Genomic DNA, 22,076 nt, shown 5'->3' with positions numbered 1-22,076 from the left:
CAAAATTTGATGAGAACTATAAACTCACAAATCTAAGAAGCTCGATAAATCATCAGCAGAGGAAACGTAAAGAAAACCACACCAACTCATATTAAAATAAAATTACTGAAAGCCAGTGATGAAAAGAAAAATCTGAAAACAACCAAAGAAGAAAAGTCACATTACTCAGAGGGGCACAAAATAAGAACAAAAGTAGAATTCTTGTCACAAATTACGTGAGCCAGAAATGATGAAATGATACTTTAAAGCATTTAAAGGAAAAGCTCTCAACCTAGAATTCTGTTTTCAGTGAAAATATCATTCAGAAATAAAAGTGAAATAAAAGCTTTCAGACAAACAAATGCAGAGGGAATTCACTGTCAGTACACCTCTACCATTAGAAAGAATAAAGAAGTTCTTTTAGGTAGAAGGCAAAATGGTATCAGATGGAAATTTTGAACCACCAAAAAAAGGAAAGCTCCAAATGATCAATATGTGGATAAATGTAAAATACAATTGTCTCATTGCTTTTTTAATCTCCTTAAACTATAACTGACTGTTTAAAGCAAAGATAGTAACAGTTTATTATGTGGTTTATAACATGTAGAATTAAAATATATGCTAATCTGGTTCTTTTTTCTTTGTATATAATCTGCTTTGTTTTTTCTTTAGAAAGTGGTAAAACTTTGATCTTAGAGTAAAAATTTCATCAGATTATCTTTAAATATGTGTAATATTTTTATTAATCCTTCTTGGGAACTAGTAAGTTCTTTTTATCTGAACATAACTTCAGGTCAGGGAAATTTTCCTTTATTATTTCTCTGACTATTATATCATCATTAGTTTTTATCTCATTATTTACAAATTTATAATTGCTAAATTTGTACTTGATGCTTATTAGGGTTTCTGTTTCTTTTAAAAACTGTTTTAAGTGGCCTCTTCCAGTGGAGTCAGACAGGAGGCACTTCCTTTTCCTAGCAATGAGTTGTGACAACACTGAAATGTTGCCAACCAGGGAAACTCATTAAAGATTCATATCCCAGATTTTTGTTGGGGGCTAGTCATGTAGACACCCTCTGCCTGGCATGTACCAAAATTGCAGACTCCCAGAAGGAAATCAGATGGTCAGCATAAATCATTGTTATCACAAAGAGTTTAGGCACAGTGAGTCACTCCTGTCAGAGTGGTGGGACTTCCTTAGAAATCCAAGTAAGTTCCCAGGCACCAGCCAAAGGCTGTACTTGTAAGTACCTTAAATAATATATCTCTTGGTGTGAAAGTTCCAGTTCTTTAGTCTGCTTTTCTGGAGACTAAACTTTCCAGGATTCCACACTATTCATTGCTTTCTGCTTTCAGCCCTAGTGCATATTGGAGCTATGCTTACTAAGTGGTATTGTTTCAGTTTGAGTCACGTTAGGTGACAGATGCCACGTAATAATTAAAACAGGCGAAGCTTAACATAAAATATTATTCAGTTATGATAAGCGAGTAATTATAAGGATATAAAACAAAACACAAGGGTATTCTATGACTAAGGAAGAGTACCCAAGGGAGGACAGGCTTGGAAGAGTGATCCTCTCTGCAAGGTTTTGATTCAGACCTCATTGGAGGTGTAGTTGCAACCCACTGGATGGTTCTTCTCTGCTTGGCCAACATCACAGGGAGCTCTGAAGCTGAGGTGGCCCTTCACAGTTATCTGAGGTGTGGAGCAAGTGGGGACTTCATAGACTGATTATTATATGCAGGCTTCCCTAGGAAGAAGCTGTTACCCCCAGGAAAGGATACTGTTTTAGATACTGTTGTTTAATTTGACTTTAAGTTAACCAGATCAAAGTTAGGCCTTGTGGAGAGGGATTAACCCAAAATGTTTGCTTCTGAAGCTTTTATCCAGACCCTTTCATTGACAGGATGGCACTCTGTGGTTCTATAAGTGACAGAGTTAATGGTATGAGGTAAAATCTCTTAGGAATAGTTCTGCTTGGTAAGAGTTGTGTATACTTGAAAGGGATTTTCAGATGACGAAAATCAATAGCTGAGGAGCAGAATTTTTTTTTTTTTCTAGATGCAATTAGTTCACCATTAGGATGATCAAGGTAGAATTTGGGGGAATGAATCAACAGTTGCATCTGGTGAATCAGAAATAAATGAGGCCCTGGATTGTCCTGGGTTTCTCCTACTTCAGTATCTTTGGACAGATGACCTATCTAATAAGGGTTTAATACTATGGCTAGACAGGATGTGGCTCAGGCATTTCAATTCAGGTATTTGATCTTGGATCTGGAAGATTTTACTAAATTCTGACAGATGGCAAGAAAGTTGCTCAGGCTGAAGGTTATTGCCATGTTTTTGAACTTGTCTTGGCATCTAGGAGGTTCTTTTTTTCATTAAAAATGTTTTATCTCAAGAAAGAGAGAGATTTAAAAAAAAACACTCAGCATTATTAAGCTGGTTTTTAATTAAAGGTAGGGGGGTTTTTGTTTGTTTTTGAGAAAGCATGATCAGTTTTTATTAACTTTGCTAGATTAAATTAGTGAAATACATCAGTAAAAAGCATTTATTGGTGCTTTTGAGTGTGTAAAAGAAGCATATTAAATTCAGCATTCAAATACCACTCTGCTACATACTACTCTAGATAGTAGGAATATAAACCCAAGTTAGATACAGATCTTCCCTTTTACCAGCTGTTACCTCCGGGAAAGGATACTATTTTAGATACTATTGTTTACTTTACTTTGACTTTAAGTCAACCGGATCAAAATTGGGCCTTGAGGAGAGGGATTAACCCAAAATGTTTGCTTCTGAAGCTTTTACTAGATCCTTTCCTTCTCTCTAGTATGCACACAATTAAGCTCACTGTGACAGGCAAGATTGATGAAGATGCTTTTGGGCTTAGAAAATTACCTAAGTCTAAACTTTTCATGAGCTTATAAACCAAGACCACAGACCTGGAAAGTTTCTATCAGGACACACAGCCTTTAAAAACCCAATAAATAATTTAAGTCGTCTGCCTTGGAAAACATATTTAACACACAGACACACACACAGAAACATACAGATACACACCAGTATCAAGAATACCTTTTGTGGAGATGTAATTTCTTACACTTATATGTTGTATGTATTCTAAAAGAGACTTCAAATCTTTTTTTCTTTTTTCCTTTTTTTAGGTTTTTTTCTTTGGGGGTGGGAAGGTAATTAGGTTTATTTATTTATTAACCTTTAGAGGAGATACTGGAAACCTTTTTTTCTTAACGAGCCAGAGTAGTTTTAAATATTTAAAAAAAAAATTTTTTTTTTTACTATTAATTTTTATCTCCTGAGTTTTGGTTTGACCAAATTGTGATCTGGATCCTGGTTTTGTTTACATCTATCACCTTCACATATGCTTCACCTTCACTCCGTGTATTAGTGTGATTTGTCTTTGCATATAAAGTGGTAGAAATAGAAATCATATCTATCCTTGAGGATGCCTTGATATTTATTTTGTTAATGTTTGTAAAACTCATTAAGGTTCTGTAAATTGTGTACTCCGATTGGTAAGGGATTATTTAGACTTATGGTTGTTGCAACTCTGCTGTTTAAAGAGAAAAAGTTGACTTGTTCTTTTGTAACTTAAATTTCAATTGTCCTTTATGCAAATTGACACATTAGTTCTGAAGTTGTATAAGTGAAAGTAATGTAAGTGGAAGTGTTTTATTAAAATCTGAAATGCCATAGAGGAGTAACGTATCAATTCATAGCAGTTAGTAGTGCACACATCTCATTAGGAGTACTATGGTTTTATTTCATTGTGTTAAGAAATATTTAGTAACTTAATGAAGACACTTGTGAATAACAGACATTTTAGAAACTTCATAATTCGGTACATTTAAAAGATTGTATATCGGTTATTCTTTTGACCATGTATAGTCTTCCTTTGTTATAGTCTCCATGCATTTTTTTTAACTTACTAGATTTTTTTCACACCTGGACTTTGTCTCTTGTTAAGAGAATGTTTTGATCCTGCAATCAAATTTGCAAACACTAAGATGTCTAACATCTATTGTAGTTTTAAAACACAATTTAATATTTAAGTCTTACTTTCTGTGGCTATATGTTTTTCATGGGCCCATACTGATTATATTAGTCTTGTATTTACATTCTCCCTTAATATGATAAATTTAAGATTATATTCTCCTGCAGATTTGTGGTAAAATATACTTCCTCATATTTAAAGTAATTGAGAACCATCCATTGTTTATTGTGCAGTTTCCTCCAACCAATTTATGAATTATGAAAGTCACCCAAAAGTATCAAATCATTAGTCTAAACCATCTGTGCCATTTCTCTTAGCAGTGCTATGTCCTTAACCTACCCTTGATTGTATTAACAGACTGCAAAATCCCCAATTTCTATTCCTATTTTATTCTACTTTGATTTAGTATCATGACCTAGAGTTAATCAGTTTTCTGCTTATCTAACAAACTTAATGTCTAATTTGTATTCATTTAATTTTCAACATGAAATACTTCACTTGTAAGTTTTCTTATTTAATGATGGTTTGGTTAATATACATTTCAATCACCTTTTTTGCTTTTCTAAAGTTTTATTTCCATATAACTGAACAACTGCTTCCTCTGAAGATGGAAATATATGTATGTTCAAGCATTATGCTGTACACCAGAAACTGACACAACATTGTAAACTGAAACACTTCAATAAATACATATATAAAGAATTATAATTTTTATTTAATCTTCTTTCCTTTTCTCTTTTTTTAAATTGAAATGTAATCAGTTTACAATGTTCTCTCAATTTCTAGTGTACATCATAATGTTTCATTCATACATATACATACAGATATTTTTTTTCATATTCTTTTTCACTATAGGTTATTACAAGATATTGAATATAGTTCCCTGTGCTATACAGAAGAAACTTGTTGTATATCTATTTTATATATGGTAGTTAGTATCTGCGAATCTCGTACTCCCAATTTATTCCTTCCCACTCCTTTTCCCCCTAGTAACTGTACGTTTGTTTCCTATGTCTTTGAATCTGTTTCTGTTTTATAAATAAGTTCATTTGTGTCTTTTTTTTTTATTCTATATATGAGTGATATCATATGGTATTTTTCTTTCTCTTTCTGGTTTACCTCACTTAGAATGATGATCTTCAGATCCATCCATGTTGGTGCAAATGGCATTATTTTATTCTTTTTTATGGCTGAGTAGTATTTCGTTATATAAATATACCACAGCTTCTTTATCCATTAAGGAAATTAAAGATGACTTAAAAGAAATGGAAAGATATCCTATGCTCTTAGATTGAAAGAATGAATATTGTTAAAATGGCCATACTACCCAGAGCAATCTACAGATTTAATGTGACCCCTATCAAATTACCCAGGACATGTTCATAATCCTAAGACTTATATGGAATCACGAAAGATCCAGAATTGCCAAAGCAATACTGGAGAGAAAGAATGAAGCTGGAGGAATAACACTCCCAGACTTCAGACAATACTACAGAGCTGCCATAATGAAAATAGCATGGTGTTGTCACAAAAACAGACATATGGATCAATGGAACAGAATAGAGAGCTCAGAAATAAACCCAAAGACCTATGGTTCATTAATCTTAGGCAAAGGAGGCAAGAATATACAATGGAGAAAAGACAGTCTCTTCAGCAAGTGGTGTTGGGAAAACTGGACTGCCACATGTAAATCAGTGTTGTTAGAACACTCACTCACACCATACACAAAAATAAAATGGCCTGTAAGACTTAAACATAAGACAAGACACTATAAACCTCCTAGAAGAAAACATGGGCAAAACATTTTCTGACATAAATCTTAGCAATGTTCTCCTACAACAGTCTACCCAGGCAATGGAAATAAAAGCAAAAATAAACAAATGGGATCTAATTAAACTTATAAGCTTTTGCACAGCAAAGGGAACCATAAGCAAAACAAAAAGACAACCTACAGAATGGGAGAAAATATTTGCAAACGATGCTACTGACAAGGTCTTAATTTCCAGAATATACAAACAACTCATACACTGAATAACAGAAAAACAACCCAATCCAAACATGAGCAGAGGACCTAAACAAGCAGTTCCCAATGAAGGCATACAAATGGCCAATAGGCACATGAAAAAATGCTCAATATTGTTAATTATCAGAGAAATACAAATCAAAAGTACAATGAGGTATCACCTCACACCAGTTAGAATGGCCATCATTCAAAAGTCCACAAATGGTAAATGCTGGAGAAGGTGTGGAGAAAAAGGAACCTTTCTACACTGTTGGTAGAAATGTAGTTTAGTGCAGGTATTATGGCAAATAGTATGGAGATTTCTTTAAAATCTAAAAGTAGACTTACCATATGATCCAGCAAGCCAACTCCTGGAGGCATATTTGGAGGGAACTCTAATTCAAAAAGACACTTGCACCCCAATGTTTATAGCAGCACTATCTACAATAGTCAAGACAAGGAAACAACCTAAATGTCTATCTTATCTTTTGATTGTGAAGTTATATTGATGGTGTTTTTTCACATGTTTTCCTGATCAAACATACCTTTAATTTCCAGTTTTTTAGTCCAGTACACACCTGCACACATACATGAGCACATACATAGTTACATACTCACTAGCACTAAGAGCATTTCTATTTTATTGTTGTTAGAAGAGGAAGTAGATAAAGGGGAAGACCCAGAGTTGTCAAGTCAAAAGTATATGCATATCATGTGCCTAGAACAGTGCTAGTTATTTTACAGGTTACACAAACAATAGAATATCTAGTCACTACAGTGATAAAGGTAAGATACACTTCATGTGACATCCAGCATATAGTTCAAAATAATAGATTGAGTTGTCAAGACCATTTGTACTATGAGAATTCAGAGAAGACAAATAGTCTCTGAATCCCCTTCTTGTTCATGATCACATAGAATTAGTAGTAGAAAACTGTACCTTGGCAAGTGTTGAACTTGTTTTAAATTATCTGTTTTCCACAGTAGAGCACCAATTTATTTCTTCTGTCATCTCACTATGCTTTTCCTCATACCCGAGTTGCTATACTTGGTTTAAGTGCACTCATGCTGCCAGTCCGTTGGCCTCATTCTCATTTCTCAGTTCCCCATTCATCAGAATCTTTATCTCATGAGGTGTTCTTGCTGAAATACAGGCACTTCTCTGAATTCTCTCCTCCTCACTCCCCAGTTGGAAATGATTGTTCCTCCTTTGTGTTCTCCTGAGATCTTGTTTCTGTATCTCTGTAATGCTCATGATTTTTGCCTAGTTGTATTGTTTGATTGCTAATCTACATATGTCTTTAGACCTTAAATTAAGTTCCGAGTTCTTGACGTATTTCTCTCTTCCCTTATCCTCCAGTTTAGTCTTTTAAACAGTAGTTGTTGGTTAATAGATACATTAAAATTTTAATGAATTTTTCTGAAATAGTAGGTATACATAATAAAATATTAATTAATTTAAGAAGTAATTAATAAAATTACTTTTATAGTTTATACAATTATTTTTATATAATTAAATTTTTATATTAATTAAAATCTTCACCATAAAAAACTTCAGGCCCAGATGTTTCACTGGTGAGAACACTTTTAGAAAATAAAGGATGAGAGTTGTTCCCAAGTTATTATATGAGGTCAACATTACTGTGATACTAAAAATATTTCACAAAAATAAAACTATACATCAATGTCACTCATGACCATGGTGTCAAAAATCCTTGACCAGACAGTAACAACCTAAGCACAGTAATATATTAAAAATATTATACATCATGACCAAATGGGGTATATGCCAGAAAGGCAAAGTTATTTTAACACTGTAAAATCAATTTGCTTCATCATATTAATAGAGTAAAGGAGAAAAAATACATGATCACATAAATAATTGTAGTGAAAGCATCTGTTCATGATACAAACTCTCAGTAACCTGAGAATAGAAGAAATTTTCTCAACCTTATAAAGGATCTCTACAAAAATTCTATAGCTAATATTATACTTCATAATGCTGAAGGACTGAATGCTTTTGACTTAAGATTGGAAACGAGACAAAGATGTTTGCTCTTGCCATTTCTATTCAGTGTTGTATTGAACATACTGGACAGTACAGTAAGGCAAGGGCAAGAAATAAAAGCATACAGATTTTAAAGGAAGAAGTAAAGCTCTGTTTATTCACAGATGACATGATTTTTGACAGAGAATATTCTACAAAATTCACAAAAAACAGAACTGAATGTGTATTTAGCTGGGTGCAAGGTCAGTAAGCAATATCAGTTGTATTTTTTTTACATGAAGAACAATTGAAATTGAAATTTAATAACACCATTAAAAATATTTTTTAAAAACTTGAAATACATGTTTATCCCTACAAACTTAATAAGATTTGTGAAAGGCTAGTGTACTGAAGACTGTAAAAACATTGTTGATGAAAATTTTTAAAAACCTAATATAGGGAGATATATACCACGTTCATAAGTTAGAAGACTAAATATTGTTAAGATATCTGTTCTCCACAAATTTTACTATGAATTCAATGCAATTCAAAACAAAATCCAAGAAGATTGTTTTTTTCAAATATTGATAAGTGCATTCTAAAATTTGTATGCAAAGTCAGAGGGTTGAGAATAGCCAAAACAGTTTTGAAAAAGAGCAAATATGGAGGACTTTCTGATTCCAGACTTACTATAAAGCTACAATAGTCAAGTCAACATGGCATTAGCATAAGGAAAGAATCACAGATCAATAGAACAGAACAGAGAGAGCTCAGAAATAGATCATCACGTATATGGTCAATTGATTGTTTAAAAAGTTGCAGGGCACTTCAATGGGGAGACGATGAACTTTTCAACTAGTGGGACTGAAACGATTTCTATCCATATGAAAAATTTAATGAACCTAAATCTTACACCATATGTGAAAATTAATTCATTGTCACTCAAAGACCAAAATGTAAAAATAGTAATATTCAACAGAAAATATAGGAGACTACCTTTGTGACTTTGGGGTATGCAAATATTTTTTAGATATTATATAACAGCACAAAGGAATTATGCCCAGGATATAGAGTATTTTTAAAGAAAAACTCTTACAACTCTGGACATCCAAATGCAGAAAAATGAATCTGGATACAGACCTTACACTCTTCACAAAAATTAACTCAAAATGGATCATAGTTCTAAATGTAAAAGGCAAAACTATACACCTCTTCGATGATAACATAGGAAAAACATCTACTTGACCTTGGCTTTTTAGATTCAATACTAAGAGCAAGAACCATGTGAGAAATAATTGATAAGTGGACTTCATTAAAATGAAAACTCCTCTGTGAAAGACATGGTCAAGAGAATGAAAAGATAAGCAGATAATACATTGGGAGAAAATATTTGTAAAACTTATATCTGATAAAGAACTGTTATCCATAATATAAAAAGAACTCTTAAAACTTAACAGTTTGAAAACAAACAACCTGACTGAAAAATGGGCCAAGACTGTAATAGACACCTCACCTAAGAAGATATACAGATGGCAAATAAGCATATGCAAAGATGCTCCACATCATATGTCAGCTGGGAAATGCACATTAGAACTACAGTGAGTTACCATTACACAACTGTTAGAATGGTCAAAATCCAGAATTTGACAACATCAAAATGCTAGCACAAGATGTGGAGCTCAAATGTGAAGCAAGATGAACTCATTTATTGCTAGTGGGAATGCAAAAATGGTACTGCCACTTTGGAAGACAGTTTGGCAGTTTCTTACAAAACTAAACATACATTTACCATATGATCCAGAGAAATCTTGCTTCTTGGTATTTTCCCAAAGTAATTGAAAAACTATGTCCACTCAAAAACCTACACAAGGATGTTTATATTAACTTTATTCATAATTACAAAACTTGGAAGAAATCAAGATGTCTTTCAGTAGGTAAATGGATAAACTGTGGTACATCCAGACAATAGAATATTATTCAGAACTAAAAAGAAATAAACTATCAAGCCATGAAGAGATGTGGAGGAACCTTAAATGCATGTTACTACAGAAAAGAAGCCAGTCTGAAAAACTACATTCTGTGATTCCAACTTTATGACATTCTGGAAAGGGCAAATTAGGGAGACAGTAAAAAAGAACAGTGATTGGGTTAGGAGGGTGAATAGGAGAAACACAGAGTATCTTTAGGGCTGTGAAAATAATTCTGTATATTACCATAATGATGGATATATGTCATTATAAATTTGTCTAGACCCTTAGAATGTACCAGTCTAGTGGGCGATGTTGATAATGGGGGAAGCTTTGCATGTATAGGGGCATAAAGCTTATGAGAAATCTTTGTACCTTCCTTTCAGTCTTCCTGTGAACCTTAAACTGCTTTAAAAAGAAAAGTCTTCATAAAAAGACCTCTTACAATTCAACAAGAAATCAAATTAACCCAATTAAAAACAGAGAAAGGACTTGAAAGGTTGTTTCACACAAGAAAGACGTGTATGGCCTCCTAGCACAGAAGATACTTAACACACTGGCAATCACAAAAATGGAAATTAAAAGCACTGTGTGGTAACAATAAACTTCCATTAGCATGGCTAAATTAAGTGTTGCCAAGAATGTGGAGATAGTAGAACTCTCATACACAGCTAATGGGAATGTAAAATGTTACAAACACTTTGGAAAACATTTTGATAATTTCTTTAAAAGTTGAAAATACACTTAACCCTGTAACCACGCATTTTAGGTGTTTACCCAAGAGACACAAAAGCTTATGTCCACACACAGAATTCTACATGAATGTTCATAGCAACTTTATTGATAATGACCTCAAACTGGAAGCAACCTAAATGTCTATCAACAGAAAAATTTATAAACAGATTTTGGTGTATACATACAGTGGAATACTACTTTGCATTAAAATGTAATAAACTACTAATACATGAAAAATAGAGAGGTATCTCAAACACATTTTGCTGAGCGAAAAAAGCTAGACCTAAATCATGTACTTCATGATTCCATTTTTGTGAAGTTCTAGAAAAGACATGTCTAATACAGTGGCAGAAAAAAAGATTTCTGGGGCCAGGAGTAGATGAGTACTGACAAGGAATGAGCACAAGGCAACCACTGTGGTGATGGAAATATTCTGTATTTTAATTGTGGTGGTGATTAAACAGATGTATGCTTTTATCAAAAGTTGTTAAACTGAACATTTAAAATAGGTGCATATTATGTATGTAAATAATACCTTAATATATTTTATTTTTTTAAAAGGAAACTATTTGAAAAATACTCCTTGATTATATGAAGTCGTCTATTATGAAGGATAATTTATTTTCCTAAAGTTGCACATTTTGCCTTTTATAATAAATTTTGCTGAAAAAAATAAGATTGGGTAAACTTTCTAAAGTAACCTTAACTTTTTATTTATTTATTTATTTTTTAACTTTTTAGAAATTAGTGTCTACCTCTTGCGCATAGACCTGACACCAGCTTAGACTTCTTTCCAATTTTGCAATAATAAACCGTATTATTAAGCCAGAGTCAGATAAATAAACAAAAGTTTTAAGAGATAATAAGAACATACGAATTGATTGTATTTAAAGTAGAATAGCAAACCAAATGCGTTCTTCTTTGCAGTTTCCCAGACGGCTATGCAAAGGATGTCAGCTACGTAAAGAGGTAGCAGGTGAGGACATAATGTGTTGGAACTGAGTGTTTTAGAGGAATTACAATGAATGTCTTATGTATCACTAAAAAGAGAACAGCTTTCCTTAATCTATTCTTCAATATTCCTTGCAATTAAAATTTTTGCTTCATTAGTAATTCTATCCTTCAATAAATGTGAAATACTTTTGATACTGGCAAATCCCCAAATTTAAAGAATCACCGTACACAGTAACATCATTTTGGTGTGTGGATGCTAGGAAGTAAACTCAGTATACTTACTGGGATTAAAGACTTGTTTTCTTCTTGCTTCCTTTTCCTTGTGGATATAGATGCATTTTAGGATTCGTAGGTAACTACAAATAAATCTGAGAGAAGTTTCATTTTTCAAAAGACTTAAATGTTGCAACTTTTGTGAATTTCACTAACTTGGAGCAAATGACTGTGGTGAAAAATAGTATACAGTAGCACTGCAGTTATCTTCAGAAAATTTTAAGCAAATATTTAGTGTTTAAAAAGCTGATGAAAATATTATATTTGACACTAAGCTTTCTGACCATCCCAAATGTATGAAACTGTAGTGTGTAATCTTTCTCAGGACTGAATTTGAGATAAACAAGCCTGGTGCTTTTTGAGTAATCTGATCACTGACATTTATCACTTTGATCATTAGCACTGTTATAGTTTTGATATAAATGAACCAGCTTAACATTTTACAATCTCCCTCTCTCAGTGCCCCAATAAGCCTTTAGATCCCCAATTTTATAAGCATTGTAAGAAAATATCATTGATATAGCTTTTTTTGTTGTTGTCTTTCAAATGGACAAAAAAATAATAATCCCTGAATAATTTCATCTCTGTAATGAGATTGGCTATGCAAGTTTGGAGATAAGGTGTATACTAGAGTTACATTATTTTACGTAATAAAAGGTAGAGGAATTTGAAGAGCAGATGAAAAAAAAAGTCTGTGGGAGGAAATAGACACCACGGAAGATGAAAGCATCTTTCCACCCAACTGTCATCACAAGGAGACACATATTTGTTGGGAAAGAGGAGGGATTAAGTTGTGCAATTTAAAGCCCATTCTCCTTTTTTCACTATGGAGTTTTTTATAAAATCCAAATTGCTCACTAATGGTTGGTATAAATGCATTCCTTAATGAACTCAAGTAGATTCTGAGTTCTATATTAGTTTGGATATGGGATGAACACTGTTAGGGCAAGTGAATACAATGGAGTCAGAAGATAAAGGGCACTAAGTTCAAGGTTACAATAAATTGGTGCCTCCTAGAATTGACGAGAATGTTCATGTTATTAAAATTTTTTGAAGGCAAGTTGATATTCATTCATTCACTCAACACATATGCAATGGAAAGTTCTTTAGTGTGCTAAGCTTGTGGTACACTATCACTGGGCTTGTGGTAGCTAAACCAACAGACGTCTCTGCAGTGGTACAGTTTGTTATCTAGTAGGGAAAGGAGTTACTGAACCAAAGTCATATAAGTAGCTGTAAAAATTTTATTTGTGATAATTACTATAAAAATAGCAGGGTGCTGTGAAAGCATTTTGACTGGGGCATCAAGAAGGTCTATCAAATAAAGTGAATTAAGTTCACACCTAAAGCACAAATAAGATTAATCCTGATGAAGACAAGAGAAGACAATTCTCCAGGAATTTATTAGGATTTGGTACAATACCAAGTAACAGAAAATCCAAAATAACAATGGCTTAAAAAGGAGAAGTTTATTTCTTCCCATTTGCAAAACTTAGAGCTGGGCAGTCCAAGGCTGAGGAACCCAGGATTCTTCTATTTTGTTGTTCTGTTGTATATGTCCTCTAATTCCAGGTCTCCCTGTTGGTCCAGGATGACTGCTCCAGCTTCAGCCATTTCATTAACATCCCAATCACCAGAAAGAGGAACGGGAGGAAGAAGGACATGCCCCTTCACTTTTAGAAACGTTCTAACTTAATCACGTGGCCCAATGTAGCTGTGACAGTTTGGGAAATGTGATCAAAGCAGACGTGTGCCGAACTACAAGTTAGGGTTCTACTACCACAGAAAAAGAGGGCCAGGTGTTCTGTAACATTGGGAGACAACTAACAGTCTGCAAGAGAAAGCCATATGTGCTTAGATAAAGCTCTTGATAAGGGGAAGTTTGGTATATTCAAGGGAAAGAACACAATGTACTTAAATGTTACGAGCAAAGGGGAGGAAGAATGGTCATGATAGGACAAAACTAGAAAGGCAAATAAGGACAAACACACAGCCTTTTGAATCATATTAAGAATTTTGAATTTTATCCAAAAAACAATGAAAAACTATTAAAAGTTTTTAAGGAAGAGGGTAACAATTTCACCTCATATAAGAATATTTTTCCTCTTGTCGCAGCATGAAGAGTGTTTTTGAGATGACATTGACAATATACACAGAGTTTAAATTGGAAACACTCTTTGGCATACAATTGCATTTTTACCAATTTATTCTGACAAAATCATTGGACAAGAATACAAATCTGGAAGAATATGCCCTGAATGTTTGCATTGGGAATAAAGTTAGGAAAGCTTAACTTTCTCCTTTATAACTTTTTGTTTTGAATCATTTGTTTTGCAATAAGCGTGTATTATTTTAAGTTTTGTTAAAAGTTAATGGATCAACTTCATTTTTGAAAAACAAAGACAAGAAGACTTGTGGCTATTACTACAAGGCAGTCTAGATTACTGATGCCTCTTCCAGAAGATCTTCCTTTGTTTTGCTCTCCATTTCTGAGAGTTGCCTCCTCCTAGAGTCTGCCTTTTTGCCTGGTCCCTTTGCATTGTCAATTCTATTAGACTGTTTTCCTACTTTTCAGTTTGTTTTTTGTATTTCTAATAGGATGAGGGACAAGCTTTGTCCCTTTCCATCATCCCATTTCCCCATGAACACAGTGCCCTCCTATATCCTGGCTGAGTCGAGCATTCTAGGTTTCTGCTTTTCCTCCACGGACTTTTGGACAGGACATAAACACTCTCAGACTTTTCCCTTCCCCTACTACCACCATGTTTCTAAAGATGTGCATTGACCAATGGGGATTAAAGGGGCTCTGTGGGATCATAGCTGGTCCTTGATCCTTTTCCTAAACTATATACGCTTTAACTGCTTAGATTACAGAATTTTAGAGTTAAAAAAAAAAAAGACTTTAAGGGCCATTAATTATAAACTATCACATAACACAGAAATTCTTTTGTGGATATTCTGAATATCTTGAACATCTATTGTCCCTTCAAAAAGCTCTAGTAATTAGAAGCTTCCTTCTTATTAGTAGTGTGGTAGAAAGATTATAGAACCTGAGTCATAGGACTTGGATTATAATCTCCCTCATATGTAGAATGATCTTTCAAATTGAGTAACATCACATGCATTCATTTTTTCACTTGTAAAATAGAGATAACTCGTATCCTACTTTATTGGGCTCTTCCATATCTGAAAACATTTTCTAAACTATAAAGCACTATTATATATAGTTATTATATAATAATGCTTATATAGTTATTATATAAACATAATATGTATGTTAATGTATATATAGTTATTATATAAATATAATTATGTTTAATATAAAATATATAAAACATATTATATATAATATAATTATACTGTCATATATAGTATATTATTATAATATATTAAAATATTTACATAAAACATTTTCATATAACATAATTTTAATATATTTAATATCATATATGTTTTATAAATATATATATATCTCACCTCACAAGGAAATTCTAATTCTTTGATGTTAAACTGATGTAATTATTTTAGAAGTATTTTTCTTTTAGTGAGTTCAAATTTGTCTCCCCATGGTATTTATGTATTATGACTTTTATTATCTGAAACAATGTAGAACTTGCCCAGTATTGCTCCTGTATAATTACTGTGTATTAACCAAGAAAGCGAATAGTCTCAAACCGTGTAAATTAGGTCTATACTCTATGGAAGAATTTCCTGACATCTGAAACTTTAGGAACATAGTTGAATCTCCAGTAAAAAGTTTGGAAAACATTTGAAATAAACTCTGAACTTAAGCATTTGTTCGTGTAGCTTCTTGCTATATGTAATTGAAGATTATATTTAGTTTGATAAAATCTTTCTCAGGCATCTTTAACTGTAAATCAGTGAAGTAGAAAACTACGGTTGTACACAGTTAACTTCTGTACAGTCTTTAGGGGGCAGTACTAAATCACTGATAAATTTTATTTCTGCTAATGGTATTGGCAATGGTTAATATAAAATAAAACAAAAATAACAATAAAGATATTTGTGATGCAATTATATACACCCTTTGATATCAGTAAAATTTCTAGGTAGTCAATTGTAAATGGTAGTTTGAAATTTATTCATTTAATGATTTATTTAATAAATAATTATTAAATTGCATTTTGCACAACACATTGTAAGAGATAAAATGTGAGTAAGAATGTTTACTTTCAGATAACTCACAGTTAACTAGGATGAGTATGTGTGTTCTCTGTGTGTTAGCAACTCTCTCAGGATAAATATTATAATAAAGATAGCAACATTTATTGATTATTTTTTACCAGTGACTGTCAGGCAACTAATTTTCTCATCATACAGCCCTATCAAGTAGGAATTATTATTATGCCTACTTTGCAGATAAGGAAACTGAGGATTAGTAAGATTATGTGATTTGCTCAAAGTCACACAGCTTACAAGTGGCAGAGCCAGGACTTAAATGTGTATGTATTTGACTTCAAAGCTTTTGCTCTTTGCCACTATGCCATGTATCATTACAAAGTGTATGTGAAACTAAACACCAAGGACCTACTGTATAGCACAGGTCAATATATTCAATATCTTACAATATTGAACTATATTCAGTATCAACTATATTCAATATCTTGTAATAAACTATAATGGAAAAGAATCTGAAAAAGAATATATATATATCTGAATCACTTTTGCTATACACCTGAAACTAACACAACATTGTAAATTAACTATAATTTTAAAAATTTTAAAAAGTATATGTGAAATAATGTAATACACAAATTCACAGAAAGACATTCAGAAGAAAGGAACATCATTTCTTTTTGTGGGAAATCTGGAAAAAATATATAAGAGGTGAAAGCTGAACTTTATTTTGAGGACTCAATGGGGTTATAAGAGAATAATACCTAAAAATAGTAGTTAATATTTATTGAAACCTTACTATGTGTCAGGCACTTTATATTTATTACCTCATTTAGTTATCAGGAAGAAATTCTGAGGGAATTACTACTGTATTATCTTCCCATTGCATAGTTGATGTAAGTGAGGCTGACAGTGGTCCTCTCTGATGAGAATCATACTAATAAGTTGGCTAATAAGTAAAAGAGTTAGAACTTGAGTCCAGGACTAATTTTAGAGCCTAAATTTATAACCACTACTTAGCTATGTAAGATGGAGGTAGGTGGGGCATGAACAAAAGTATGGAGCATGATTAGGAAAGGGTGAACAATTCTACTTGGTTATAGTCCGGAATGAGTAAGATAGAATAAGAAGAAGCGTTGAGAAATAGTTTGACCATAAAGCCTTGAAGTCATATTAAGAGATTTGTATATTATTTGCTGTACAATGGGCAGTAACAGAGTTTTTCTTTGGGGAGCAGAATGAGACAGAGTGAGAAAAGAACTGATTAACCTATAAAATGTTGATAATTCTTCACCAAGTATATAATGATTTATGGTACGATACATGTCAACCTTGATGGTCACACCAGTAACTGATCATGAGTTGGGGAAGGAGGTGCCCTTTTGATCATTCTATTCATTTCTGGAGACAGCACTAATCAAATACATAGTTGCTCTAGAGTCAGGCACTCTGGGTTAGAATCTTTTTTCTGCCACTTACCAGTTCTGCGACCTTGGGTTTTATTTGACTTCTCTGTGCCTTAGTTTAGTATTTGCCTCAAGGTACTGTGTGAATTAAAATAATGAATAATAGAGTGCTCAATAGATTGTAGCTATTGTTATTATTGTATCTTAGAGACAGTAACTGATTGAAGGATAATTAAAGTTCATAATTTCTCTGTTATTGAAAGCTGATAAAGGGAAATTTTAGATGTGAATGCAAAAAGTAGTCATAAAGTCATTCTATTTTTAAAAGCAACAGCTTTTGCAGGGAGATGGGTGCTCTTTACAATTGGGTATGTAAACTATCTTTACTAACTTGAGTAATCAGAATCTATCAGTGCTGTGCTGAACACAACACTGGATATTTTTAGACAAACTTATTGTTTTTCCTATTTTTTTTTTTAAATTCAGCCTGCTAAGTATTCAGGAAGCTCTTCGAATACGAGATTTTTCTTCAGTTCTGGCAAAACTTCTTGCATTATTACTTTGACAATTTCTTTTCACCTCTACATGGAAATCTTAGTTTGATTCTCTAGTTTTCTTAACTTGTAACTTCTTTTGATCTTTTTTTCGGTCTTCTGGGAAATTTGCTCAGACTCATTTTTCAACACTTCTGTTGGATTTTACATACTTATCTGTTTGGTAGCATTCTGTTCTTATTTTAAGGATGCAAATAGTTTCTATCTCTCTGAGGATACCACTTATAACTTTTTTCTGTATATTTGTTTTTGTCTGTTAAAGGTCCTTCAAATATGTGGTAATTGTTGTATTCTTGGTTGTATTTAACTAAAAAATTAGGAATTGTTTATGTGGGTAGAATTTGTTGAGAGCTGCGCTTTATAGTAGGCATTAAGGCATAGACCCCCCCCCACCTTTTTCCTGAATACTTATAGATCATTTTTCTTGAGATCTCAGTTTCTGCGGAGAAGAATAGATTCTCATCTCCTACCTAAGGGATATGAAATTAGCTGCTCTGTTCTCTAAGACAAATGTGAGAAGGCACTGGGATAGGTTGAGAATCTTCATTTACTACATAGACATTCACTGAATTCCATTGTTTTTAGAGAGGCACCCCTCGGCTCATTGTGCATGAGTTCTTAGAATTCACAATCCCTTTCCTTCAACCTCACCAGAAATTAAACCTCCAATTTCTTGTCAGGTGGTACAGGTTTAGTTTCTTGGCTGGGTGAGATGAAGATGGGTCTGGGGTCTAACCCTTTCTAATATAAAATTTCCATCCTCTTTCAGCCCCACCTGCACCTACACCTTCACAGAGAGTCAATCTCTCTGCTTCTAAAGCCCTTTTGAAGATGTGAATCATGAATAGACCTGCTTCCTATTCTTCCTTCATGCAGGCACTTTGCTTTCAGTTTCCTCAAGTTTGCTAAGTCAGTTTGATAAATCATCTGTTTGTCATTATTTAAAAGTTTCTTTGATATTGCTCATCTGCTAACATCCCTCCAGTTGTTCTTGTCCTTATGGTTTAGACCATTTTTTACAAACCTTTTGCTGTCATTTAAGTGAGATTTGGGAAGTAGCAAAATTAAATATGTATGTTGAGCATGGAAGTCCTATTATTAATTTTGAAAGTATTAACCCTATTATATGTATGACATTTTATGAGGTTTATTGTTTCAAAAAGAGACTACGTTTTTAGTGACATTGTAAAAGAATGAGCTTTTTAGCAATCTTATGGCAATAAAGTCTTTTCATGCTATTCCTCTCATTGCATTTAGAAATCATAAATTTTTTCTCATTTGTTACTATTCATATATTTTCTTGGGTCACTTTCATATCCTAGTCTTTATTATGAACTTACCAGTCTTTTTCACCTAGTCTTTTCACTTTCAATTTTCTTTTACTTACAACTTAGAATTGAACTATACATGTTTTCTGGCTGTTTTACATGGCACAGCCACATAACTATGGCTAGAATTAAGCTAACTCCTGCTTGCTGACATACACCATGAGAAATTTATGTAATTTATTTGATGTTAAGATACCTAAATAACATTGATATCATATATACATTGATATAATATATTGGTATAATATAAATTTATTTTCAGAGAACTTCATCTACAATAAACTTGTCATCAGGAGAAGTGGAAGAAGAAGATGATGATGAAAACACTTGTGGGCCCTCAGGACTCTGGGAAGCATTAACTCCTTGTAATGGATGTAGGAACCTTGGCTTCCCCATTCTTGCACAGGTAATGGTTTGCTTTCTTAAGGTACAATAAAACATAAAAATAGTTGCCTAAGTTTTAAGTAAATCTTTTTTTTCCTTCTGAAAATCCAAATAGTGTATTGTTCACTTTGTAATTGTTTTTCAGTTAAAGGTTAGTAAAATGTTTATATAACTTGCTGTACATCTATACATATGCAAGCATATCCTTTACATAATTTTATGTGGTTGTTTTATTTTGGTCATGATGCTAGTTCAAGAAAAATTGAGTTGTTTATGAGGTTTGAATATCTTATTTAGAAATACTTCATTTTAAAGAATGCTATTTTGAAATTAAATAGCAATTTATATAAAATAATAGTAAAAATTATTTAAAAGGAAGCATATGAGGGCTCTTTAAAAGTATAGTCAGTGATTTTTTTTTTCTTGACACAACGGAACATTGTAGAATAATGTGTGCCACTGAAGATTATGCAGTACTATCCAAAACTAAGACCAGAACACTAAAATATCAATTACAATTTTGAATACATTTACTATTCATTAAGTCAATTTCAATTCTATTGTATCACCTTCAAATTTTTGTTGTGTACTATGGATCACAAGCCCTTAAAAGAGTTTCAGAAATAAGTAAAATAAATCAGTGTTAGGAAATTTGCAACTGTAATGAAAATATGTCTACATGAAGACTAAAAAGCTCTTAATACAAAAAACAGTGTAATGACAAAGGTATGTATGTGTAACTACATACAGTATGAGTGAAAAAATAATCTAGGACAGAAAATAATTCATTATATCGCAAAAATATTATTTTCTGTTTTTTAACAAATATGAAGCAATTCTGCCCAATAAACCATTACATTTTTTTATGTCTTTGTCACAATTTGATTACAACCACTCAAATTCCAATATTAATACCAATAACAATTCTTACTGGCCTGTCCAAAGTCTTTATATTAAAATTTCCACTTCATGTCTGTATTATTTATAATTAGCAAAAAGAATAAGCCTAACATACATTTAGTAATCAAACTAACTTTTCAAACATATCCAGGTGGTTCTGGTGTTTGCTGAAAGGAATAGGTAGCACTGGATACAGTATAATTTAATTTAGGTGCTTAAAAAATAAAAGTTAGGATACACCAATTTTTTGAAAAACAATTTTATGTCATGAACATATATTACAAGATATTTATCTCAGGCTTCCATTAGACCACTGAGTTAATTACCTTGTCTCCAGAGAAACTAGAAAATATATTTCTCGTAGGGCCTAAAGACTTTTAAAAGTGATTAGACCAACAAGAGTATTTTGCCTGATAACCATCATGTGTAGCATTCTGGAAAACATGTCTATTTTCATGAGTCTGATGAATCTTACCTGAAATTCCTCTAGGTATTTAGAAAACTATCTTTTTTTTAATTGAGTTATAGTCACTTTACAATGTGTCAAGCACATTGTAGAGTGTCAAGCACAAGTGTAGAGCACAATTTTTCAGTTATACATGAACATACATATATTCATTGTCACATTTTTTTTTCACTGTGAGCTACCACAAGATCTTGTATATATTTCCCTGTGCTATACAATATAATCCTGTTTATCTGTTCTACATTTTGAAATCCCAGTCTGTCCCTTCCCACCCTTCTGCCCCATTGGCAACCACAAGTTTGTATTCTATGTCTATGAGTCTGTTTCTGTTTTGTATTTATGTTCTTTTTTTTCTTTTTTTTTTTTAGAGTCCACATATGAGCAATCTCATATGGTACTTTTCTTTCTCTTTCTGGCTTACTTCACTTAGAATGACATTCTCCAGGAACATCCATGTTACTGCAAATGGCGTTATGTTGTCGGTTTTTATGGCTGAATAGTATTCCATTGTATAAATATACCACCTCTTCTTTATCCAGTCATCTGTTGATGGACATATAGGCTGTTTCCATGTCTTGGCTATTGGAAATAGTGCTGCTATGAACATTGGGGTGCAGGTGTCTTTTTGAAGTAGGGTTCCTTCTGGATATATGCCCAAGAGTGGGATTCCTGGGTTATATGGTAAGTGTATTCCTAGCCTTTTGAGGAATCTCCATACTGTTATCCACAGTGGCTGCACCAACCTGCATTCCCACCAGCAGTGTAGGAGGGTTCCCTTTTCTCCATAGTCTCTCCAGCATTTGTCATTTGTGGACTTTTGAATGATGGCCATTCTGATTGGTGTGAGGTGATACCTCATTGTAGTTTTGATTTGCATTTCTCTGATAATTAGTGATATTGAGCATTTTTTCATGTGCCTATTGATCGTTTGTATGTCTTCCTTGGGGAATTGCTTGTTTAGTTCTTCTGCCCATTTTTGGATTGGGTTG

At 32.9% G+C, this 22,076-nt stretch overlaps 1 protein-coding gene across 5 annotated transcripts in view; it reads left to right on the top strand.

The window, feature by feature from the left end:
• ANKS1B (ankyrin repeat and sterile alpha motif domain containing 1B) overlaps positions 1-22,076 on the top strand; it is an 857,966-nt gene that overhangs the window by 189,966 nt on the left and 645,924 nt on the right. For all 5 annotated transcript variants that reach the window (XM_010989991.3, XM_010989990.3, XM_031462969.2 and 2 more), the window contains exon 9: positions 19,600-19,743. In XM_010989991.3, coding sequence (XP_010988293.3) covers positions 19,600-19,743 — 144 coding nt within the window. The remainder of the gene's footprint in view (positions 1-19,599; positions 19,744-22,076) is intronic.

Source organism: Camelus dromedarius, chromosome 11 (assembly GCF_036321535.1).
Source record: "Camelus dromedarius isolate mCamDro1 chromosome 11, mCamDro1.pat, whole genome shotgun sequence".
In the NCBI taxonomy this organism is placed as follows: Eukaryota; Metazoa; Chordata; class Mammalia; order Artiodactyla; family Camelidae; genus Camelus; species Camelus dromedarius.
Note: the sequence above shows the minus strand (reverse complement) of the source record. Positions and strands in the feature narration are given on the sequence as shown.